Here is a 27226-nt window from a genome sequence, read left to right as displayed (position 1 = left end):
AGAGTGTCAAGCGAGCGCCTAGAGATAGAGCAACTCTAGGGGATTCCGAATAACTCCCATGTATATGATCCGATTTTTTTTAGTTTAGGAGTTATTACATTTTTTGTGATTTTTTAGTATTATTCGACTTTTATGCTTATTTCTGCTATATTCATAGTAAATAGGTAAGGCGAATGCCTGATTTTGATTTTATTATTTAGATAAAAGTTGACTCTGACAAGAACAAAGATAATTTCATCCAGAAATTAAAATATTGCTTACAAAAATTTTACTTCTATCTATAAATTTTTTAACAGAAAATCTCCATGAGCTGTTAGAAGATGTTGATTTGGAGACAAGAAGAGACATGTTTTTTTAGAACGATGGGGCTCCTTGCCATTATGCGATAAATGTTCGAGAATATCTGAATAGGCGATTTAGACACAAGTGGATCGGTCGAGGTGGACCAATTCAGTGGCCCCCCAGGTCACCAGACTTGGACCCAATTGATTTTTTTGTTTGGGGTTACTACAAGGAGGTCGTGTACGCTTAAGAGTCAAGAAACTTAGAAGAACTAAGAATAAAAATTAATGAAGCAAAACAAACCGTAAAAAATAACAGATTAGCATTTAGACAGTTAAAAGATAATTTTTTTCGCCGATTTTTGCTTTATTTCATTTATTAGTAAATCTTTTTTTATTTTCCTTTTAACTGTTATTTAGATAAGATGCGATAAGGGTAGCCCAATGAATTTTTTATAGTGAAAAGCTGATAGACCGATAAGGTTTCTTAAATAATTATGTTTTGAAAAAAAAATGCTGTAATTTTTAAAGCGCCTTTAACTTTGTTGAACTTTTTTTACTTTTGTTTTTTATGTCACAATTTATTTATTTTTGTAAGCAATATTTTAATTTCTGGATCAAATTATCTTTGTTCTTGTCAGAGTCAATTTTTATCTAAATAATAAAATAAAAATCAGGCATTCGCCTTACCTATTTACTATGAATATAGCAGAAATAAGCATAAAAGTCGAATAATACTAAAAAATCACAAAAAATGTAATAACTCCTAAACTAAAAAAAATCGGATCATATACTTGGGGGTGATTCGGATTCCCCTAGGGTTGCTCTATCTTTGGGCGCTCGCTTGACACTCTTTTTTGGGACACCCTGTATAGCTGTTTCAGAAGAGATACGTAAACATTATAATTGGACAAAACTGGACAAGCGTAGACTTACTACCGAGCCAAAAAAATTTTGTAAAGGGATTGCAAATTTATAAGCTCTATTGATTTAGAGTGAGATCTTTACTAAAACTTTTAGGCCCTTCACATAATTCATCCTTTCTAGTACTTCACACTATCAAAAGTACTCCAGTACGACTTCATCAAAATATTCAAATCTCAATCATTAAGATATACTTGTAGTTACTTTATATAATTTTAAATCATTATGTACATTAATAAGTCATAAATTAAATCAACAACATCAGTTATGTAGCAGTGAACCCCAGATGAAACACTAAAATTTGACAGAATTTTTTTTATTTTAATAATTTGAACTCTATTTGTTAAATAGATGTTACTGTCACTTCTGATCCTTTTAATTTTTTATAAAGGTGTCAAATGTCTCGCTTTGTTTCGTTTCACACTGGTCTCACTAAGTCTGTCTCCCTGAATTCATTTGCCTCTGTCAGTAGTGGTTCAACAGTTCTTTCTAAATTATTTTGATATTTTAAGGGATTTGTTATTGTGGATCTTTTTTTCATAAATCCACGTTGCTCAATTGAAAATATTTTTTAATATGGTAACTGGTAAAATCGATGTTTTATTGATAGACCTACAATTTTATATGACAGCTCGATTATCAGATTTACAGACTGGTGTAATATTACAGGTTTTCCACTTCATAGGAAAAATTCCAGCTGAATGATAATTAGTTCATCTAATTAATTAAATCTGTTAATTACTGTAAAGTGATGTGAAGATAAGTCAGTAGTCTTGGAATATTTAAAACTAAGAACTTTCTCATCGTGCAAAATGCTGAGTTTCAAAATCTTTCACATCACCATAGAATAAGCGTGTTGGTACCTCCTAATGATCTCCGTTCGAATTTACATATTCTTGCTGTTTTTAAGGATACTTTGGAATTTATAAATATACCAGTTAGAGTCGGTCTTATCAGTGATAATAATATAATTTTAAATGAATAAAACATTGTAGAAAGTTTTTGCTGATCTTTTTGGTACGAAGGTTTTGACAATGATTACCCAAAAGGTGTAGACTGTTATTAAATAAAGTTATTCACAAAACAGACCACCCTGAAAAATTTGAAAAATAAATTGTTTGGCCAAAAACGGATAAACACGCTAAATTTAATATTGTGGGAGACATTTAACAGAAATTTCATTTCTTTCACATCATCCGCCACAGCCCCTATGTTAATTTTTTTAAATAGAATTAGGGGTCGAGTGATACCTCGAATTAAGGCAATTCTATTCTTTAGATAGCCCTATTTTTATTTTTTCAGTTTATCAATTTGTTTTCAAGAAATATGTCTCGCTACCCCTAATAAAACATTTATTAAAACTGTATAACATAAAATTGTAAATATATGTAGTGTATTGTCGCCAACAATATACTACTATACTATCCTGTATCCTTTAAGATTTTCTCAGTTAAAAATATAAAAAGTAAATAAACACATATAAATAAAAAAGTCCATGCTTTATTCCCTATCCACAATTTATAATTATAAGTGAATGGTTAAAAATATTAATTAGCAATTATCTTTCGACGTTAATTTAATCGCCCTAATAAGACTTATCAATATCTCTAAACCCATCTCGTCATTTAGCAGAATTTATAACAATCTTTAACTTCCTACATGTAAAGCTACATTATTGAGCTGATAACCTTTTCAACTATAAAATTACATTTTCACATCGCTTCAGATAATGGCCTATTCAATTTAAAGCGCCGACCCTCGCCGCATTCTCAGTTGGCTTATAGTCGAATCGATCACATTACAAAGGTGTCGCGATTCAATTTTGTGAGTGCGTTTGTTCCATTTCATACGAAACATAACGATGGTCATGAGTTTTTATACTCTAGGAAGATGCTGTTTTACTACCGTTCTACTGGTGATCTTAGCTTACTTAATCTTATTGCTACTGAAAAGGAAATACAATTTTAACGGCTGGTTTGTTCCAGGGAATTAAACAAAATCTAAAATAGTGTAAGTAATGGTTTCAATTTACGACTAGTTTCTCTTTACTAACCAGTGCATAATAAAAAGTAATATTGTAATAATTATTTGGATGATTATTTGTAAAAATTAGTCACTCGTTGGACGGCTCACGAAACGCCGAACTCTAATATCGATTTTGTTTTAAACGAAGGGAAGGTCATCAGCTGGTTAGAGAGGGTGAAACCCTTATTATTAACGGTTCGCGGACTATTTAATAGTGATATATAATATATTTTGTTACTTTTTAATGCATCATTGCTTATCTTGTGTATTTATGATATTCGTATATTAATTCGGGAAGTCATGGAAAAACGGCCAGGACGACGGCGCCGATTAGCGGACATGGCTTTCGACGCATCGGAATATTTTTCGGACGATTTCACTGTTTTTAATGAGGAAATTGGCAAGTATTTAGTTAAAAATTGAAGCTTGCAAATAATTTCAGTGGTTATTAAAAATGTAATTTTTAGATAGACTAAACTGTAAGAAGTTTTATTCAGAATGTTTATTATGAAAATTAAAAAATATTTTTTAAATAGTCAATTTAGGTTCAATCCGTTTAAAATCGCAGTTAAAAAATAACGTATTTGAAGAAACAAATAAATGAATAACATGTTTTGATTTTAATGAATGAACTTGTATATTGCTATATAACGTATTTTTATCTACTTTAACGTGGGTTTGTATTTAATTGAAAACATCTGAAATGTCGGTATTCGACTATTACTTTACAACAAATTTACAATTCCCTGTTATATATCCTGGATGCTTGATCAATTTAAGACCCAACAAATTTTCGAAAGAATTAAGGTAAATATAAATGTTAGGGACTACTAAACATTATAAAACAAAAAAAATATTCAAAAGTTAAAAAAAAAACTTGTTACTAAATCACGTCATTTTCAAAACATTGCAATGCGAAAACTCTTGAATATGTCAATTTTTTACAAAGTTTATTAACAAAGTCAATGATATATTCTGGTTTTCACTTGGAATTTCCTGTAAGTGAATTTTCTATTGACCGATATACGTATTACTATTTTTGTAATATTTAATACTACACGCACTAACTGTTTCTCTTATTTTTTTTTATTAAAAATCAAATGAAATCAAATATATTACAGAAAAAATAAATATAGCTTTACAGTATTTGAACATAGTTCTACACTCAGATATAACATCTGTGTGTGTGTACAATATATATTATGTGTTATTAAGTTCATTTAACTATAGCTAATTTGTTAACTTAGCACTCTAGTCTAACTATAAAAAAAAAACAATAAATTTGCTGAACAAGAATAGGTACATAAACTCAAGATAACCTAACAACCTAACTTAAAACGAACAGAATTTAATATTGCCTCTATCAATGATAATATGAAAATTAGGCGAAACACCTCAATTTACATATCAAGGAGGCCAATTTTTGAGGCATTTGTTGTCTTGTTACTTTGAATCCTCTGAGCCCCAGTGAATTATTAACTACAAATACTTTTTCTAGGAGCTATCATGTATAATGTCTGTTATAGACCAATAAAAGAAGATGGTATTTCTAATCTATACCAAAACATGCTCAACTTCAATTTTAATTTTATTAATGATAATAATTTAAAATTCAAAATGCTAATTGAAATTATCACTAAAAGAAATGTTAATTCATTAACATTTCTTTTCCAGAAAAATCAAAATTATTTAATAAAAATATTCCTAACAAGCAAGTAAACTGGTTTAATGATGACTTAAAAGATATGCGTAATAGACTTTATTTTTTGATAAATTTAAATAAAAGAGATCTATGTGATTGTGCTATGCCAAAGAGTACCGTAACAGAATATTAAAAAAATGCAGAAAATCTATTAGATCTGCAAAAATCAAAGCAAATGACAATTTCATAAAAAAATCTGGTAACCCTCAACTAACTATGTGGAAGCTTACCAATAAAAAAACAAAAAAATATGCTTTTAACCCAAATTCAAAACTTGATGCAAATAGTTTTAATAACCACTTTTGTTCCTTCGCCGAAAATGTGATAAATAAACCTGAAAATTTTCAACGGACATCTACAGACTAGTACAGGTTACAGAGGTACCTCTGTTCAAGAATAAATGCTCAATTGATGACTGCAACAATTATTATACGAATTATCATCTCATATCTCTGTTGCTAATATTATTCAAAGTTTATGAACGTATTTTAAAAAATCAAATTAACAAACACTTTGAGTCCAACCAACTATTCGCCATAAATCAATTTGGATTCCGCAAAAACAAGTCCACAACTTTAGCCATTGACCACTTCACTAGTAATATCTTGGTTTTGAGAAATATCTTGATGCTTTTCTAACAATTTTTAGACCTCACAAAGGCATTTGATTGTGTCACGCTTACCATCTTCTTACAAAAACTATCTTTCTACAATTTTCAAGATGACGCCATCCCGCTCCTTGAATTCTATCTGATCGAGATCAATATGTTCATTTCAACCCATGCAATTTCAAAAAACAGTCTCTGAAGTTTGGAGTACCACAAGGATCGGTGTTAGGCGTTACGTTGTTTCTCATTTTTGTAAATGACCTAACTTACTCTCACGGTGAAGAGGTCAACACCGTATTATTTGCTGATGACACCCCTCTTTATATGAGCTATCACCCCTCAGAAGTTGATAATCTAAATTACAAAACTTCAGAACAAAATCTATTTCAATGGTTTTTAGAAAATCGTCTATCTTTAAACAATTGTAAATCGCAAAGTATTAACTTCACTCTTAGGAACAACAATGAAATTGGACATGGTTCCTTGCCTGAATGTGGAATGGAAGCGAAATTTCTGGGCGTTTATTTAGATGTAGAATTAACCTGTAAACAACACCTTGTAAGTCTTTCAAAAAAGCTGTCTCGAGAACTGTTCTTATTCAGACATGGGTCTTCAGACTGGTCCTTCCATTTCTTTCATTTCCAGAAGGCATTTGGGCAACAAAGAAAATGCATCCGTATAATCTCCGGTCTTGGCTATAGAGCGTCGTAATTCCTTTATAAGTATTAACATTTTAACCTTGCCTTGTGTGTATATTATAATGTGTTTGTTGCACGTTAAACAAAATTTTAATCTATACAACTCTCATTAAGATTTTCACACCTACCCCACAAGAAACAACAGTAATCTTGTACCTGACTTTGGTCGTCTGGAAAGATCCAGAAATGGTTCAAGATATTTAGCATTATAACTCTTTAATTGCGTACCAGCTAGAATTAAAGAACAAATCTGGTGCGTGGTACCTTCTTTTCATTACGGAGTACTCGGATCCAGTTTTTAACCTGTAGTGCCGTTTCGTTACCTGTTTTTTTTGTAGTTTTCAAATTTTATTTTAAATATTCATCAAAATTGCATAATTTTATTTGTGTCATTAAATATGTTTAATTGAATTTGACTTGTATAACTACTGAATTTGTATATATTATACCAATAAATTATCTATCTATCTAATGAGGAACAACATACTAGGAATCAAAAAGTCCTTTAAAGTAACATTTTTATCACGATACAAATCATAATATTTTTTTCTTTGTATATAAAAATAATAAAATATAAAAAATTGTATGTGTTTTATAAAACTAATTTTAAACGACCTAGACTTAAACTTGACATAATTTTATTTGCCATTTCAGATGCCAAAGAAAAAGCAAGATTGGATATACATGCTGCCATTGGGCACGCCTGTTCCCAAGGCGATGTTAACTCAGTCCAACAGCTCTTGTCTTCCTTGCAAAAAGATGCCGAACTTATCGTTAATATGGCACCGAGTGGGGCCAATACATTATTATTTTCGTAAGTTAGCTGGATGAAAAGTAAGTAATTATTACGATGATAAAAGTATGTAATTTTTTAGTGCCTGTGAAACTGGTAACCGCCAAATAGTGAAAATCTTGCTAGATCATGGTGCAGACGGAAGGTGCCATTCGGTTACCAAGTATTCTCCTTTATATATTTCATGCTATCAGGGACATCGGGAAGTTGTGGAGATGCTTCTCATTAAATTTCCTGAGCTTGTTCAGGTAAATACGAAGACCGGTTCGATATTATTAAATAACTAGTTTTAAATAAGTATTCTGGATGCGGTGATTTACATTCAAAACGAAACAGTTAATTTAAAGAAGGTGAATAAACAATTTGGTATAAATTCTATATCGAATTTATTTTATATGCAGATTTATTATATAAGAGGGCTTGTCAACTCTGACGATCACTGGATATATGCATTATTATCAGGTCAGGTAACTTTTTTCTGCAGGATAATGCATAAGTGGATATGAGCGCAGTTTAAATTGCTATAATTAAGGAATTGAAGTTTTAATTGGTATACCATCTGCTGTATTCATCAGATCTGGCCTGAATCTTCTTATTTTCAAATTTTAAAAAGTGTCCCAGTGGACAATGGTTTACGTCAAATGAGGAGGTTATTGCTTACATAATGGCATAAAAAAGTTAAATAAACTAGAAGAGAATTATTTTTTATCAATGATATAGGTGAATGCTTCACTAGCTGCCTATTTTGTTGTTTGTCGATGATCTGAAATTGAGCTGTATAATCGAATTCCCTGATGATTGTGACAAATTACAATATGATCTAAATAATTTGGTAGTTTGGTGTGAAGAAAATGGTCTGGAACTTAATCCAGGTAAATGTAAAATAATTAACTTTTTTCGTTCTAGAAATACTATTAATTTCGAGTACAAGATCGGTCGCTATACCCTTGAAGGAGCTCCTCTTTTTAAAGATTTGGGTGTCCCTTTCGATAGAAGCTTTCAATTTTCTTATCACTTAGATAGTTTTATCAATAAAGCTTTCCGGATGCTGGATTTTGTTAGGAGATGTACTCAAGAGTTCAAGTATTGCCGCTTTGAAAACACTACTGTTCCCTGGTCCATCCTAATCTGGAGTATGCCTCCTGTGTGTGGTCTCCTTTCTATGGGGTACATATAAATTTTTAAAACAAATTGCATATAAATTGAATATTTTGGATAATTACAATGTTGCACATATACTTGATATAAAGCAAACGTAAGTAGAACCCTAAATAACCCTGCGAATCAACTTTTAACTACAAAATATGAATATAATAGTACAAAAACTAGAGGAATCATTTACGTATTTACATTTACATAATAGTATATTTTAAAGATCAATTATAGTTTACTATCCTATCAACTGCGCAAGATTAATAAAAGAAAATGTAAAAATTATTTATATGGGTTGAATTTACAAATATAGTTATGTATATTTATAGAGCAACAAAATGTAGAAAGTTAAAACAAAACACACAAAACATAGCATGCAGTAATAATTTTTTTGCAAAAAGGGTTTTTAAATTCATAAATAGTGATCTCAATGGCGCAGTCAGTAGGATAGTGTGATTTAAATTTTTTCACAATTTTTACTTCCGAGCCTATAGCAAAATCTATTTATTGTATTGATCTCCTTGATTATTTAAAGATCTTTCACGCATTTATTTTTTACTTAAATCATCTTAAGATAAATTGAATTTGTTAAACATAATTTACTAAACTAAAGAACATGTTATTCAACCTAGATGAATCACTATAACACTGAAATACTAAGTAACTACATTTTATGTTAATAATAAATCGTCATCATTTCTTAATTGTTTAAGATAAACTAATTCCTTACTGAATTATTATAATAATTTATTAATTAGTACTAATTAGCCCTCATTCCAACTGAATATACTGGGTTTAGTTTTATAGTATGCCTGGTTGGTATTTATTCTTACATTCTCTGATGAAAACTGAGAAGTAATAATCTTTCAAACTAATTATAGTCGCACTATTCTACCAACTGCAAGAAATAAACGAACAAAAAAATCTTTAAATAAAAAATGGTTAGGTTCGAAAAAAATACAGTTATGTATGTTTATAAAAGCGAAAATGTGAATATAAATGTTGTAATATTCATCAATATTGATCTCAATGGAGCAGTCAGTAGAGTAGTGTAATTTTATTTTTTCACATTTTAAGATTCAACGCTATGCAAAACTGATTTATTGTATTATTATCCAAAATTATTCAAAGACTTTTATATAGTTATGTATTTATTTGGTACATTATCTTACTGTTTTACGCTAAATTTATTTTTTTTATTTAATTTTAATATTGTTTTTTTTTAATTTACAAGATTTTAATTAACTTTATTTTTAGTGTTTTTAATAGTTTTGAGTCAGGTTGGAAAATAATAGAGTTATGTGAAGTCTTAAAAAATATACAAAACATAGCATAAAATAAGATTTTCCGTAGAAAGGTTTTAATATAAATTATTATTGATTTTAATGGCGCAGTCAGTAGGATAGTGTGACTTTAATTTTTTCACAATTTAAGATTTGAGCCTATGCGAAATCAATTTATTGATTTTTAATAGTTAATAGAATTATTAAAATTTATACTAAAGAACACATTATGCAACCTAGATGAATCACTATAGGTATAAACCAAGAAAACCTTATTGCAACTAAAATCCTGGTTTTTTTTTCATAGAATTCCAGGGTGATTAACTTAAGATTTTTGTAATAGAAACTTATACTGTTGTAATCAAGAATCATTTTCTGCACTTCGGATTTTATTGCTCCTATCGTTTTTATTTCGATTTAAAATTTTAGTCGAGAGTACTTTTTTTAAAACCTTTAGTCAGGAACCTTCATTGACTAAAAATCGTTGTATATCAAATAAAAATACTACAAAAAATACGAATAGTTAATTTTCTTATTTGCTTGATTACACTAATAAAAATTAATTACTTGAATTTAATAAAATAGAAAACACAAATGACAAAACAAGCCTAATTCACTACATATGGCTCTCATCACTATCCGCCAAAAGAGGAGGGATCTTATTACTTTTTACAATATTCTACATGGAAAATCTGCAGCGTCAGAGCTACTTCAAAAAATCATTATTCATGCTCCACTAAGAACGACTAGAGCCACTGATAGCTTTTATTACCCAATCCACCGTACTAACTATAGTTTAAATAATTTCCTCACTAGAACAATTAGACCAGCAAACCAACATTATGATATTGACTTTTTTGAAACAAATTCCTGAGTCAAGGTTAGATATTATGAATTATTATTACTAAATGATTTTCTGTATTTCTGTATATTACCTTTATTATGTATTACTGTTGTGAATTTAAAAGTTTAACATAATTGTAATTGGGTTTTGCCCGTTTATAAATAAATTACTAATAAATACTTCATAATGGACAGTAAAGTAGAAGTCTGACTTACATAGAATTAACTGATAATCATAATAAGATTGACCCCAACAAGGTATGTGTTAAACATCTCAGGTTTTCCATAATTTCAGTGTTATCATGACAAATTTTTAGCTTCGCAAAACGGTTTTTTATTTTATTAATATAATATCAAAAACAACACTCTTAGATCATTGACTCATTACAAATTATTATTACCACTTTGTGTCTTAATTTTTATTGGGATGGTAAGTGTTGTATTTAATATTTGTTAGTGAAGTTACTAGTAAGTTACACATAGCTAAGGTTGCTTTAATTTTAACAAATTTTAACAGATCTAATGATGCCCAGTTGGGCGAAACACGTATATTCTGACTTAACTTTCGATTATTTACTTGTCTGACCTTGATTTCGAGTTTTGTTTATATTGTAACTACTAATTATCAGGTAATTAATCCCAACCCATTGCTTAAGATATTTTTCCCCTGAATCGAAATTTTATATTATACAACTATCGAAATAGGGTAATCTGACGAGTTTGTATTAACATGGAATTTAATAACTACATCGTTTTGCATTAACTATACCGGTATTGAAAAGAAAGCGCCGACCATAGGAAACTGCAACATGTTACAGCATATGCAATAGTTGAGGTGTTATAGGCAAGAGAAGCAATAGTGCAATGATTGTAATGTCGATGAAGGAAAAAGGAATTAAATATTATCTATGAATCTTGCAACCCTGTTCGCACGTTCCATCATTTCTTCACAAAATACCATCAGCTTTTTGCGAATTTATCTTTTATAATTTTTTCTTATTACATGCGAAAGATAATAAAGTAATGTATTGCTTTAAGCAACTAAAACTTCTTTTACTTTTTGTTGTTTATTATACTATTGTCAGTACTGCAATATATTTTTTTCGATTGTCAAGAAGTCGATTCCTCCTACTAGTATTAGGCCATTGTTATATTTAAACTTTTTATTATAGCAACACACAGTCGAAAGATGGCTTCCAATTCACGCGGCTTGTATCAATGGACATCATCAAATATTGGAGCTTTTATTTTATTTTCCATACCCATCACACGTTTTACGTAAATATAGGTAAGTAAATAATAATCGGTTTTGCAAATTAACGACTTTTTAATGTACATAGTATCTTGAAGAATCGTATAAAATTTCTCAAATAGCATAAAATTTAATCGCCTGCACATTGCCTATGATTTGTATTTAAATATGCCAAAAGTGATACTGGCTATTAATCACGTGCAATAAAGTACGTCAAATTTTTTTAGGTAATTCGTGAAATTTCTATGTGGAAAAATGACGCATTAAAAATGTTAGCATTTTTCCAAAAATTAATATTAATAATACTAATAACTTATAAAGTGTTCTCTATATAGTATTACGACTTTCTTCTAGTAGGTACACATTAAACATACAGAGAAAAAAGATCCTAAAATTAAAATATTATAACCAAGGAATATTCTGAACGGTGGATCAAATCAGTCAATATCCTTATAGTGATTATTAGCTAGTCTACACAATCTGGTTAAATAGCTATGTATACTATTTATGCTTATTAACAATTTTATATAATATAAATATATAAAGCATTTTTGAAAAATCTTTTAAACTTTTAAAAACATTTTAGTTAATGTCATTAAATTCTCTTAGAGTTCGACTAATAAATCACAATAGCTTCATTGCTTTATTTCCAATATTATAATGTATATGGCAATTAAATCTTAAGACCACTATTCATATACACACACAGACCTTTAATTTCATTAATTCTACCCAAGATGTTGTTACTAATATGAAAGACAAATCTATAATTTTTTTTCTTTTTGGAAACTGTTAAAATTTTGCGCTTTTCTACATTCAAACTTGACCAACCAGTTTTGTAAATAAGTTGTTAATTTTTTAGGGATGCAACAGAACAGTGGGAATATTTCATGCCATTTGACCTTAACGAAAGAGACGCCACAGGCCAGAATATCTTGTATGTTGCATCACTATTAGGAAACAAGAAATTATTAGATGTAATTTTAAAGTTTAAAATTAAAGCTACGCGTATTATACAGTGTGGCAGCTCTGGCGAGGTAAAATTATTTTTTTTTTAGTAAAATTATTTTTAAGAAGGTTTTATTATTAAGGTTTTTGAATGATCATTTAAATACAAACATATTTATTAGAGGACTCTGCATAAAGTAAATTAAGGTTGTTAAGATATTTTCATTTAATGTATTGCAATTGCTAATGAGACCATTGTTTTCAAAGTGTTGATCTGAAAAGACCTCATAAATGAAGGGTAATTTTGTATCTAGCTAGAAAATACTTAAAACCATAATTTAACTTAAAAATTTAGGATGATGATTTGACTCCTCTATCTGAACCCGTTGTGAGCCCCACGAGAAGACGCATTTCTGATGGAATTATGAGTTTAATGTATAAATTGCATCTTTCTACGGATTGTTCTGCTGATAATGAGGTAATTAATAAAGGTATTTTACCTAATCACTTTAAATAATTGCAAGCGCTCCATTGATTATTTTATAAGGCAAAATGTTATTAGGAATAATGTTATTCATTGATAATTTTTTTGTTAAAAATTACAGTCGATTCTTTCTTGGAATAGTAAAAATCCTAAAATATATAGAAGCCCTATCTGTTTCCCAACATAGAGACATTTCTGTTAAGCATTTTGGTTCTATTTTGATAGGGACTTTGTGTCATACTATTTATTTTACCTAAATATTTTGAGTAAATATCAAAAATTTGTTTATATCAATCATTTCTTAAGGAAATACACCATACAGATCGTGTTATCGTGAGCTACGTATTACCCAAAATAATGGCAACACCGCTTGGTTGAGGCTTGCAGGTGGCGGAATTTTTCGTATTTATTTTTTGAACCGGGAGTCAGCAGACCTCACTTTGCTGTGTTACTGCACGTTGCATTAATTTAATCCCTTCCGAAAGAGTTCAACTAATTAAATGGTTTTATGGAGGCAATTCGGCAGTACAATGTAGAGATTTGTTTTCAGTGACATTTGAGAATAGATCGATTCCTTGTACAAAAACGGTTTTAAATGTGATTACAAATTTTGAGACATCTTTTTGTCTTCAAGATTGTAAAAAATGTCACACAAAACGTCAAGAACCACCTGTTGAAGTGGTCCAGGTTATAGAACGGCGGGAAGAAATGGTTTGCAGTACCCTAGAACTTGATTCGACAGGGTCCTCTAGAAGTGTTGGAGAGGAACTGGGAATGAGCAATAAAACTGTTGCTCGTATCTGGAAAAAATGTAGGTACAAATGTTTCAAGTATTACTTGAAAAAACGTAAACTCAGGAAATATTTCCTGAAGACCAGTGGCGAAGAATGGAATTTTGTGAAACCATGATGGAAAAGGCAAATAAAAACGAATATTTTTAAAAAAAATATTTTGTTTTCTGAAATCTTCTTTTCCATTACATGGCAAACACAATCCTTCGATTGTTCGTTATTGGTCTCAGGAAAACGAGCACAGGAGTTTTCAGTTTCGTACCCACTATCCTCAGAAATTGAATGTTTGGGCAGGTATTTTGGGCGACAATGCTATAGGGCCAATTTTTATTGAAGACACTTTAAACGCCCAAAAGTTTGTTTATTAGAGTTTTATTTCTGATTTTTTATTATACTTTTATCAGAGTTGATATTTTATTTTTTATTAGAATAACGCTTTAATTTTCATTATGCAAAACACAGCATATTAACCATTTTAAGATTATAATTCTGTGCGGGTTTTACACATTGTCATGTCTGTAAAACCCGCCTTAGAATAAATATTTTAAAAATGCCTGGATTTTCGCGTAATATTTTAGGACATTTTGTCACCAAACGACGCAGCTCCCACGAAAGTCAGATGTTTACTAATCCCGTCCTCGGGCCGGCCGGGGCGGTGCTCTGTCGCAGGCACTCGTACACGCGCGACGTTGCAAAGTTTCGCCTCTATGCGGTTTCCTATAAGTAACGAACGAAAACGCGATCTGTATAAGGATTACCATTTTAACTATATGCAATTCATTATTTCCATATTTATTTATTATGACGTACCTAGTTTCAGGATGGAAACACTAGAGCAATCTGCCCGCTACGTATTGATATGTATTGTAATAACAATACGGAAACAGCCTTGCATGCCGCGATAAGAGGTAGACATTACGACATTACTCTAGCATTGCTAAACGCAGGTGCTAATCCTAATGCTCCTATAAAACCTTACCACAATGTGAACGAGGTAAGTTACTTCATAAATTGGTAACTTTTTTATGGTTAGTTTTTAGATAAATATAAAAGATATTGCTTTTAAGATAATTTGTAAGAATATTAAACCTTAATGTCCTCTAGGTCAAAACCAGTTCGAATAATAATGTCAATAATGTAAATAGCTTATATGGAAACAAAAGTTCTGATTAAAATGCGTGTAACACCGCGATTTAAAAAATACCATATTACAAATATTTAAATCGAAATAATTTTGGTCCAAATGAATAACATTTTATTGTTTCCTCTTCATCTTAATTACGGTTATGCCTACTACTTGATATTTCTATGTCTGTATAAGGATAATAAATTATATTTCGTGAATACGTAGTCTTTGGAGACGATCCAACAATGACTTATGATCAAACAAGTCAAAAACCTTGGCGAGACTGGAAAATACATCTATAACAAATTTGTTTTATAGGAGTTATTTGTGTGTTTAAATATTGTTTAATTAATTGTCTCACCGATTGAAATATCCTCTCAAAATTCAAATGGTTTTTTTGATTGATTTTTTTTGATAATGTTTTTGAGACAAAAATATTAATGGTTACATTTAAGTTTCGTTAAATATATTTCTGTTTTTCGTATTCTACAACAGTCATTTATTATGTTTTTTCGATAGATCTTATTTTGACGTAAAGTTGGGGTGGGAGTTACTGATCTATAATTTGTCATATACAGGCTTGTTTAAAAATCTCTAAATCTTTTAACTTTTGAGAAATTTTTTTTTTTTTTTTTGTAATATATGTACATATAATAACTAGACATTTAAATAAAGATTAATGTACCCGTACATTGCAATAATATGATTCAATATCCATTTTTGAATGGGCTACATGTTTTTTTAATTTACACCAGGAGCATCGTAGGGTTACGCTACTGATTCCTCTTAGAATTTTTAAATAAATTCACCTGAAATCCTCATTTGTTTCTAGGCAGGTTTGATTTACTTTTTTCGCATAAGTCAAAAGTGAACACCATTAGCACATAATGTTTTCTTCCTTGTTCAATATTGGCATTTATTAAAAAAAACTCTATAAATAATAAAAATGGGTTCTACACACACTAAAATGGGTCCTTCATATTGGTATTTTTTGAATTTTAGGATGGCAGTTGTTGCTCAATAGAAGACGATTCCAATTATTCATCCTCAGGTTTAGTCGAAGCTTGCAAAAATCGAGATGTAGCTATTCTCGACCTTCTCTTAAAGCGAGGTGCCAGAGATGACGAGTGTAAAGCTTTAAGTGTTGCTATGCATAATAAAGATGAAACACTCATATCAAAATTACTTGCCACTAAGGTATGATAAAAGACATTTTTATTAAATTTTCAATTTTCAATGAATTATTTAAGGTTTACTCCATTGTCTCTTGGAAATCAAAAACGCCCTAATTAACTTAAAGTTTTTAGGACAGCAACATTTACAGTTATATTATTTTTAGGCTCATCCAGACCAAGAATACAAAATTAACAAAAAATCAATGACTGAAAATATCAACTCGTCACACATCACCATATTTGGCAATGTATCAAGTTTGACTTATTCCAGTCTTTTCCCAAATACTCCTACGATGATAAATTGGCACAATCAAAAATGCGGTTTATTGGAAATAAAAATGCAATGGATTATAGATGCTGCTTTAAATTTAAATCCTAAATTAAAGCAAAACCCTCGAAGTTACGATATGGCATTATACTCTATCACTCGATTGGATATATCCAGCAACAGCTTAACTAGTGTGCCTTTAGGAATATTTCAACTGCAAAGTTTAAAATACCTAAATCTATCACAAAATAAACTGGAAAAGTTACCAGTTTCTGAAAAATCACCAGTAAAAAAAGGCTTTAAACATAAAAAGAAAAAAGACGAGCCTGGTTACAATTGCCCTTTACTTGAAGAGTTATACCTACAAGAGAATAGACTAAACCAGATCCCAGAAGATATTTTTAAATTGCCAAGTTTGATTACTCTAGTTATTTCCAATAACAAATTACAACAATTGCCTTATGGGATGTGGCTGGCTCCCAAATTGAAAGAGCTTAATGCATCGTTTAACTTGCTAAAAGAGTTGCCTACTGTTTCAATGGAGGTAAGTCCACTGACTTCATTGCTATTTGTATTATTGATAGCTTTTAAATAGTATTATTATCTTTTCATTTCTGATCATTCAATACAGATAATAAAAGACTAATACTTTTGACACAAAATATTGTTGAACCTACCAGAATAGACCTTAATACAGGTAATGTTAGTCTTATTGACTTCATAATATCTAGTAAACAATTAATTAGGGATGCGCCGAAGCGTAATTTTTTCTATTCGGCCGAATACCGAATCTGTTTAAATTTTGCAATGATTCGGCCGACAGTTCGGCAGAATTGTTATTAAAGCTATTGAGCGAACATTACATTTGTTAAGCAAGAGGGAAAAATAAAAAAAAATTATGTCATTATAAACATGACTTTTAAACATTTATTAACAAAAACATCACATTAAAAACCCAAATATAGGAAATGTTATTTCGATATATTTATAACAAATAAAAAAATAACTCTCATAAAAGCTAAAAACATGAAAAAGAGCATTATTTTTCAGTACTGGAAATTTACAACAGCAACTTTTTCGCATTTTTTGGAAGTAGTCTGCTTCTAGTTTCATCATAAATATTACCTGCTTCCGAAAAGGACCTTTCACTATATACACTAGAAGCAGGGGCTGTAAGAAATTTTAAAAGTATCTGAAATAATTTAGGAAAAACTGTTTTTCGGTCTTTTCACCAAGTAGTTGGATTCTCGGTTCTATTAATTAAAGGTAAAGACAGGTACATTTCAAATTCATCTTTAATGCTATTTTTATTATTTTTATTGGGTGTTTTGGTTGCAGAACTAGCTGCAATTTTGTCAAAACATTGCCATAATTTACTTTTGGATGATCCTACTTCTTCACTAGTTTTATTAGATAAATTATTTTCTAAATATAGTGTTTGTTGAATTCTTGATAATGGGATATCATCATCGTCAGAGTTAGTTGATTGTCCTTCTACTGAAAAATAATGCTCATACTCATCTATTATATACTGTTTATAATTCTCAAGATTATCACTTTGAAAAAATGCAAACTTAAACCTAGGGTCTAATATAGTTGAAATTACAAAGAATTTATTTTTAAATAAAACATCGAATCTCTTTGAAATTTGATCAAAAACGATTTGCTTCATTGTTCCAACCTCAAAAAATCAGCCTGGTCTTTCATCAAGTATTTTTTTAACGTAACAACAGTTGGCAAAACTTCCGATATCAACGCTTCATTCGAACTTTCAAAACATTCGAAATTATCCAATTATGGGACATCTTGAATTAACTTATTACCTGGTATATTTAACTCTGTTTGAATTTCTTTTAATTTTGTACATGCGGCAGATGAATGGTTAAAATGTCCCACCATTTTTTTGCAAGTTGCTATTAAATCTAAAACAGATCTTTGAGTGTCTATAGTTTGGGTAATCACTAATTGAAGGGTATGAATAAAACATGACATACTAGGGATTCCAGCATCGTTACAGCCCTTTACAATATTAGCACCATTATCTCGTACCATCAAATGAACTTTGGAAATGTTTATATTCCACATATTTAACATATCAAAGAATACATTTTTTATTGACTCACCAGTATGATTTCCAGGAAAATGTTTACAGTTCAACACCACATGATTATACTTAAAGTCAGAATCAAACCAATGGCCCGTGAAACTAATAAAACTCTCATTTGTGTGAGAGCAAGTCCATAGATCAGATGTTAACGATAAAGAGTGTACATTTAATAAACTGTTTTTTATCACTGTCACTAAGCGGTCATAAATGTTAGGAACAATATTTTCAGTAAAATATTTTCTGCCGGGTAAGGTATATTGGGGCGCAACTTTGAACATCAATCTTTAAAAACTTAAATTAGTTACAATAGAATAAGGTAAATTATCTAAAGCAATCATTTTACCTATTGCATAGTGAATAGGTTTTGCACGGTGATCGTCAATTTCCCATTTAGTACGTAACTGTAGAGAATCAGCAATTGTTGGCTGTTTTAACTTTTTGATCACAGATTTTCCTTGGAACTCCTTATGATTGTCTTTATGTTTTCTTTTTAGGTGGTTAATCATTGATGTTGTTGTAGCGCTCTTACCAATTTCGCCTTTAGATATCTCACAATTACACTTACTATACCTTGCATACTTATTATTATTTTCAGATATCACTCCAAACATCACTTCTCCTTTTTTCCAATAAACTGAGCTAATCCTCTCGCACATAAAGCAACAGAGAAACGAACTGATTTAAATAAACACGCTCGAAAATGCTGACAGTTTACTTCCGAACGACGAGTCTCGACAAGTTTTTACGCGGCTCGCGCCGTATGGTCGCTTCGGCCGAAACCGAATAGTTAAAAAATCGGCAGAAGCGGACGAATACCGAAGCCGAATCGATGATTCGGCGCATCCCTACAATTAATATCCAAAAAATCACATTCAACTCCAATTTCAGAGACAATGTAATTTTTTCCATTTTTCCATTTTTCCATTTTGAATTTTAATGTTTCGAGATTACAATAATTTAAACTACAACAACTTTATCACGGATGGATTAGCCATTCCATGGGAACGTATTTATTATTTAAAAAATATAGTGGATAAAATCTATTTTTTCAATAAAAATATAACCATGCTCTTAGACAACCATATTCCTGTTAAAAAAAAGAAAAATAAGCCATTCTGCCCATGGATCACTGACAATATTAAACTTTTAATAAAATTAAGAGACCGTGCGCATAAAAAATTTCAAAAATCAAAATCAAACCTAGACCTGCAATATTATCTACAATTAAGAAATTATACAAAACACGCAATAATTCGTGAAAAAACAAATTTTTTAATCAAATAATTAAAAAAAAAAAAAAAAAAGAACTTTAGACCGTTAATAAAAAAAGTAAGTTAACGAAAAAAAAAACATAGGCTGATCTCCCAATTGATTTATGTAATCCCGATGACATTCAAAACTATGCCAGTAACCTATGGAACCTATGCCTATAACCAGAATGTTATCAATTTACCAGAGGCATCATCGAATATTATAAAAATAATAATTTTAACAACGAACAGTTAGTGTTTGAATTTATAGATTGAAAGATAACTTACTGAAGATTATTTCAACTGTTAAAACCAGCGCAAAAGGAATAGACCGGTTGTCGATTAAAGATATAAAATTATGTCTGCCGTTTTGCTTAAATCCATTGGTCAATATTATTAACGAATGCATTTTACGTCAAAAATATCCATCAATGTGGAAAAAGGCATCATAAAACCTATAGCTAAAATAGTAGAGCCAAAGGAAATTTCAGATTCAAGACCAATAAGTATACTGCCAGCGATATCTAAGGTCATTGAGAAACATATTTATAACCAGATATTTAGTTTTGCCGAATCTGGATTTAGGAAAAATTTTAGCACTTCGATGGCTTTAGTAAACATATTAAAAGACATAAGATTTAACGAGAAACAAAATCGTCCTACTTGTATGACATTACTGGACTTCAGTAAAGCCTTCGATACCATAAATCACGAATTATTATTAGCAAAATTACAATTTTTTGTGTCTCGTGAGGGTATCAATTTTTTAAAAGATTATCTACATGATCAGACAGAGTTGTCTGGTCGTTAATCAGATCTCTGAAGACATTCAAGTCTCCACATTTATGCCATGTAATCGAGGAGTACCCCAGGTATTTCTTAGGATATTCTTACCCCTGCTTTTTTCAATTTATGTGTCAACAATATTGTTTTTGAAAAGTGTTTCTCTAAACGTTTGGAATCTATTCTACTCAAAGAAAATTTTTTTAGTAAATACCAGTTTGGTTTTAGGACGGGTCGCTCTACACAAGATGCAATTTTGTCCCTATATTCATATGTTTTGTCTAATTTGGAATTAAACAATAAATGTGTAAGCCTATTTTTTGATTTAAAAAGGGCGTTTGATGTAATAAGTATTAACCTAATGTTGAATAGATTTAATGACTGTGGTATGCGTGGTCTTGCCCATAAATGGATTAAATCCTACCTGACCGGTAGATATCAAAAAACGATATTAAAAAATAGAAATGTTTCAGTTGCGTCTGAGTCCCTACCAGTTGTTAGTGGTGTCCCGCAGGGTAGCATTTTGGGACCACTGTTATTTGTTATATTTTTTGATAGCATCTTGGGCGAATTTCCTGGCAATCATATAGCTGCGTTTGCAGATGATGTTGTTATATCAACGTCGAGTGGTGACTTAGAAGAACTATCTAGAGGTTCAACCGGGGTAGTTGACCGAATGATAAGTATCAGTAGCAGGAACAGCTTAGTGCTTAATGAGTCAAAAACTGAAATGATATTTTTTAGTCTTACCGATTTGAATAAAAGCTTGTTAAAATGCATAACAAAACCATAGAACAAAATAAGGTTGTCAAGTACTTAGGAATATTAATCGATGAACATCTTAGTTGGTCTTATCATGTAGATGTGGTTTTGAAGAAATTATCAATGTATGCCTCTTTGATCTGGCAGTTACGTAATAAAATCGATATTGGCCTGATTCTTCTTTACTACTATGGTTATGTCCAGTCATGTTTGTCATATGGCATAATGTGTTGGGGTAACTGTTCTAGAAGTGGTGAAGTTCTTACGGCCCAGAAAAAAATAATTAGAACTATTTTATTTAAGCCTTATACATCTTCTTGTAGAACACTCTTTCCAGACTTGAAAATTATGCCATTTCCTTGCCTATTTATTTTCAACTCGATCATGCATATAACGCGTAACCTGTCTGACTATTCTTTATCTACACTATGAACTCAGGGTTAACTTAAATTTGGATATACCCAAACATAAATTAACCAAAGTGGCAAACCAATTACCAATAAATTTACCAATTAAATAATACAATAATATTCCCATTGAAATAAAAAAAATTGAGAAGGTTAATTATTTCAAAGCTTCATTCAAAAGAATTTTAATTAAAAATTCCTTTTATACGGTAACAGAATATTTAAGTTGCAGCGTCTCATCCTTACTCCCATAATTCGTATTTGTTTATTTGTTAAAAGCTGTAGTTTTCTTATAATCTTAGTCTTTAGTTAGTTGTAGATTTTTTATTGTTTTTTCTTAAGGCCTTTTAAAAGTTGTATGTTTAGGTCTTATAGTTTTATTTTTTTGACATTATCCGATACTTATTTGTATGAGTCCATGGAAATAAATAAAAAAAAAAAAAACAATATGCTGATGACTCCAAAATATATATACCTGTGACCTGCGAAAATTTAAGTCCAGTACAAGAAAAGCTTAATTTAGACTTATTAAACCTAAATGCTTGGGCAGAGAATGGCACTAAATCAAAAATTCTAATAATGTCTAATAATATATTAAGGGCAAATATAAAAAATACCATTTTTATTCAAATAAATGATACACAAATCCCAATAGTATCAGAAGCAAAAAACACTGGTAACTGGGTAATTTTCGACCAGTCTATGGGTTTCGAATCTCATGTTAAAAAACAAATTAAAGCTGCATATCTAAGATTAAGGCAGCTTTATAAAATAAAAGCATTTCTCACCCCAAAACAGAAATATTTACTTTGCGAAAGTCTGGTTTTGTCTTTGTTCGATTATGGGGACGTATTTTATGAAGATTTCTTATCTGTAAGTACTAAAAAGGCTATTCAAAAAGTTCAAAATTCCTGCATGAGATTGGCATATAACATTTCATATAGACATCACATAACACCGTATCTTAACGCCGATCAAATTCTTAATATGAATAATAGAAGACTACTGCTCATGCACATGTTTGTATACACAGTCATAAATACATACTGTATACTTAGAGTACTTTAGAGAGAATCGATAGGCGGTTTTGATTAAGTCTGCCTACCAGCCATATCTCGGAAACTATTATAAGAAATACATCAAAAAAGTCATTATTAAAATTTTCATTTTGCAATTATTTCTAATATTATAATTTCTCTTTTCGCATACTTTTAAAAGTAATGTTTTTATGCTTTATTATTCTTTTTAATCCTGGAAAATGGATATTGTAGCCCTTTGAGAAAACATGTTCTCCTATACCTGATTTAACTGGCCTACGCAGTATTCCTTGATGCGATTCCAATCTTATATCGCAATATCAGTATTTCGATCAAGCATTAAAGGAAAATAAAATGAAGCTACAAATTCATGAAAAGGTCTCAGATCTTATGCCTTCGTTAGTTTGTTTATTAAAATTAAAAGAAAATGATCTATTTCGGGGATAATTAAGCTAAACGAGGGTTTTTTGGTGGGCAGTGATTTGGTAAGCAGAAAGCTTTGAAGATGGAATAAATACATTTGAAACATCCACAATAAAACCCTTGGCTTGCTTCAATGTCTATTCTCTCTCCAAAAAACTTACATATTCTTTTTTTTTATACAATTTACTTTTATTTAGGCAAAAGAAGACTTAGATAAAATAAGCGTCAGTTCAAGCGACAGTCAATTATCAACGTTAACAGAGCCCGACTGTGAAAATGAAATATCCGAGTTCGATAAAATGATCTGTTCCGAAGATTCCGTCCATACAGTTAAATACGGAAAGAAGGAAAGGTCTTATCTGTAAGTAGTGTCTTTCTATTTTTTTTTTGTCTTTTGCGTGATATTTTTACTATCGTTTCTTCTAGGCAATTAGATCTGATTCGGCATCACCTTTGGAATAAAAACATAGAAGTGACGGAGCAAATTCTGCACAACGATGAAACCTCTTTAGAAAAATGCTCACAGCTTTCTGCTCTAAATCTTGCTCATAATCTTTTTACAAGCATTCCAGTTGTTTTACCGTGTCTCGCAGTAAATCTCACGAGGTTGAACATGGCTTTTAATACTTTACGTTCAATGTCCCATATCACTAGTTACCCCAGTTCTTTAAAGCAGCTGGATTTGAGCCATAATCAAATCACTGTGTGGCCTAGTCTTCCACAAGTTGAGGCTCCAGATAATATGGAGCTCGCTAATTTAACGTGTTATATGGATAGTTCAGCTTTTAAAGCGAAGAGTTCCGAAGTTGGTGGTAAGTGTTTTGTTTTGTCATTGTTAGATGAGTATTAACATGAAATGTAAATTGTAAATTTCCTAACATATCGAATACAATTTGATTACATTTAAAATATGCGGGACTTTAGTTAAGTACATGCCAAAACTTCAAGGGATTGAGTGATTTTAAGACGAATAGTTCCGGCAATGCTTTCTTTTCAAGGTAGAGGATGTCAAATACTTATAATAATACTTGTTTCTTGTAAGTTCTTAATAATGGTTTGGCATTTTTTTTTAAAATGCGGCATAAAAATGGTATTTATATCACAACATTCAGTTCGACCACTAACCAAAACTCCTTAGTTTATTCTTGACACGTGTTTTGCTAACGATGTTAGCATCGAAGATTAAAATTAAACTAAATGTCTTCTAATTATATTCTCCCAAAGATGCTAACTAACGATTCTTGCGAAACACGTGTCGAGGATAAAATAAAGAGTTTTGATAAGTATACCAATTATACCAAAGGTCCAACCAGAGGACGACTGGTATTAATGATAGAAAGGGGCTTATTTAAACCTAACTATATTACAGTCCAGTGTCGCCTCCGATTAGCACAAGAAAACTACATACCACAAAGTCGATTGGCCAGTCTATTCTATTTAGTCGTAGAAATAAAGAATTAATGCTAACTGAAAAAGCTGCATTAATTAACATATTCTTTTTTTGGGTCCTAAGTTCAGGACTGTAAAAGCATACCGCTCTTTTCCACTGTGCATTAGAGAAATAAACAGTGTCACAATGTTTAGGGGGGAAACAATGAAATACCTTCAAGATAAATGTCTTTATAGTGTTAAAATGTGGTAACTTTATTATTAAATATTAAGTGTCTGGCTGATGTATCTTAACTGTGCGTTTGTATTTTATCTTTTTTAAAATATCTAAAATTTTATTACTCAATTTTAATTAAGTGTAAAAGTAAGCATTCAAAAATTTATTCCATTTTCGAATTCTGCATAAAATTTTAAGTATATTTTGTATACCATGTCTTATACCTAATACTAACATTATTAATAAATTTGTAACTGTTTGGGTCATTTGAGCATATTCAAACATGTTTTTTCATAGTTTTTTAACAGGTATATTTGATTGTTGACACGTTGTCACCATTTAATCGCATGGAAACAGTATGTATTACTTTACGTAAATGTCAAAGTTTAAAAGTATGGCGCGCTTAACTGAAAAACAAAGAATTGAAATTTTGATGATGGTGGGATATGGCGACAAGACTCGAACACAGGCCGAAGTTTGCAATCTGTTTAACACTAAGGACCCGAAGAGGCCTATTACACGTTCGGTAGTAAGCAAAATTGAAAAAAAGTTTAGAGATTTTGGTCATGTTAGAGACAAATATGACCTGGACCGTCCCACGCTTCCAGAATTAGATATTTTGCTCGATTTACAAGAAAATCCAGATAAATCAACTCGACAAGTTGCTGCAGATCAGTTGTTTAGTAAACCATGTGTTCTAAAATATTTGCATAGGAATAAATGGCATCCATATAAAATTCATTTAATTCAGGAGCTTATTGAAAATGATCACATATGAATCATCTCGGCAGAATAGAATTTTGCGAAATAATGATGAACAAATGTAATGCAAACCCGCAATTTTTAACTAAGATTGTTTTTTCCGACGAGGCAAGTTTTTTTTTAAATGGTTCTGTAAATAGGCAAAATTTTTGTTATTGCACCAAAAAATCGACACTGGAGTATGGAAAGTCACACACAATTTCCCAAGAAGTTAAACGTATAGGCAGAAATTGTGGGCACGTCAATTGTGGGTCTCTATTTTATTGAAGGCGCACTTACCTCTGAAAAATATTTAGAGTTGCTTCAAAATAAGAGAGTACCTAGTTTAATTGCATTTTATCCAAATGGTGAAGACCATTTGGATAGTTGAATTCTCATGTACATACACTAGGGCTAGAAGATTCCACAGACACCAAATTTTGCACATTAATCTTAAAAAAAATATCCCTGCAATATCATGCAGGGTATCTTTGCCGTTTAGGGTTTCTACAAAGCGATCGAGATATCGAATGCCAGTATTTAAGTCCGGATGACGTAATATCTTCAGGACATACATTATTTACCGTTGAAAATGTCACTCTTTACTCTTTTACTCTTCTAAAGTTGTGTAAGAGCAACAGTGTCTATATTTTGATAGTATATTAACAACTTTCTTACTGTTGCATAAGCTCTTCAGTGTCAGACCTAGGGTAATGTACTTTGATGTTTTAATTTTATGGCCAGAAGCTGCATACATCAAATCTTGTCCAATGGAAATAATTGAAAGTTTGTTTTTTTTTTGTAATCTCACTCGCTTTTTGAGATATTCCATTTATACCGGCAGATTCGATATGGTTTCAATAGAATGTTTTATTGAATGACCAGCAAGGTCGCCAGATTTAACTCCATTGGATTTTTATCTATGGGGTTATCTAAAATTTAAAGTTTATTTTGATAAACTTGAAAGTTTAGGAGAATTAAAAAATAGAATTAGAGCCGAAATACAAAAAATCCGGCCTCAAACAATAAGTAAAGTATTACAAGAATGTGAATTTCGACTTGTTACTGTCAGGAAGTTAATGGCCAACAATTTGAACATTTATTTTAATTTTTTTGTTTTGTTTTTTTTTATAAACTGTTACCAAAATTACATGATTATTTATAAAAAAATGAATCCCAAATTTCTTAATAAATATTGAAGTTAGTTATAGGATTTGGTATACAAAATATACTTAAAATTTTATACAGAATTAAAAAATAAAATAAAAAATGGATATTTCTAATTAAAAAAATTATTAAAAACACATCCCTGAATGTTAAATGAATTTGTTCCAACTTGCGCGTCCTCACTGTATATTTTTTTATCTTTTTTATGTTTTTAAATTGTATCACAGCAATATAATGGTGCACCATCTTGACGTTGCTCTGTGATTAGAGATCATTTTGTTGGATATAAAGGATATTATTATTATTATTACTTAATAAATTTAATTTAGTTAGTTCTAAATAAGATACTTTTTATCGTAAGTTACACTTGTAAATTTAAAAACAAATGGCTAAACCAAGATACCGCGGTAACAACATATGGCCTGTGGTAGTTTCAAATATCAGTAAAATGGACACTGGAAAAATATAAAATAAATGAAATGCACAGATGTTTATTCGTTTAAATGTTTATATTGAAGTTAAACTATTATGAAATATTTTTTCCGCCAAATTTACAAAAATATTTCATTGCTGTACGAATTTGCGCCCTAA

The 27226-nt window shown here is 30.5% G+C and overlaps 1 protein-coding gene across 5 annotated transcripts in view; it reads left to right on the top strand.

Moving 5' to 3' along the window:
- Positions 1-27226, top strand: part of LOC126736278 (leucine-rich repeat serine/threonine-protein kinase 1) — an 84783-nt gene that overhangs the window by 12822 nt on the left and 44735 nt on the right. For 3 of the 5 annotated variants that reach the window (XM_050440562.1, XM_050440578.1, XM_050440570.1), the window contains exons 4-13: positions 6892-7051; positions 7113-7278; positions 11481-11596; positions 12423-12597; positions 12864-12986; positions 14598-14777; positions 15912-16106; positions 16249-16896; positions 23319-23482; positions 23548-23933. In XM_050440562.1, the coding sequence (XP_050296519.1) occupies positions 6892-7051; positions 7113-7278; positions 11481-11596; positions 12423-12597; positions 12864-12986; positions 14598-14777; positions 15912-16106; positions 16249-16896; positions 23319-23482; positions 23548-23933 (2313 nt within the window). Of the gene's footprint in view, positions 1-3120; positions 3216-6891; positions 7052-7112; positions 7279-11480; positions 11597-12422; positions 12598-12863; positions 12987-14597; positions 14778-15911; positions 16107-16248; positions 16897-23318; positions 23483-23547; positions 23934-27226 lie in introns of those variants that run through there. The other 2 variants (XM_050440586.1, XM_050440594.1) reach the window with 2 other exon arrangements.

The sequence above is a fragment of the Anthonomus grandis genome, chromosome 1 (assembly GCF_022605725.1).
Source record: "Anthonomus grandis grandis chromosome 1, icAntGran1.3, whole genome shotgun sequence".
NCBI classification, from domain to species: domain Eukaryota; kingdom Metazoa; phylum Arthropoda; class Insecta; order Coleoptera; family Curculionidae; genus Anthonomus; species Anthonomus grandis.
This window is presented reverse-complemented; position numbering and strand designations above follow the sequence as displayed.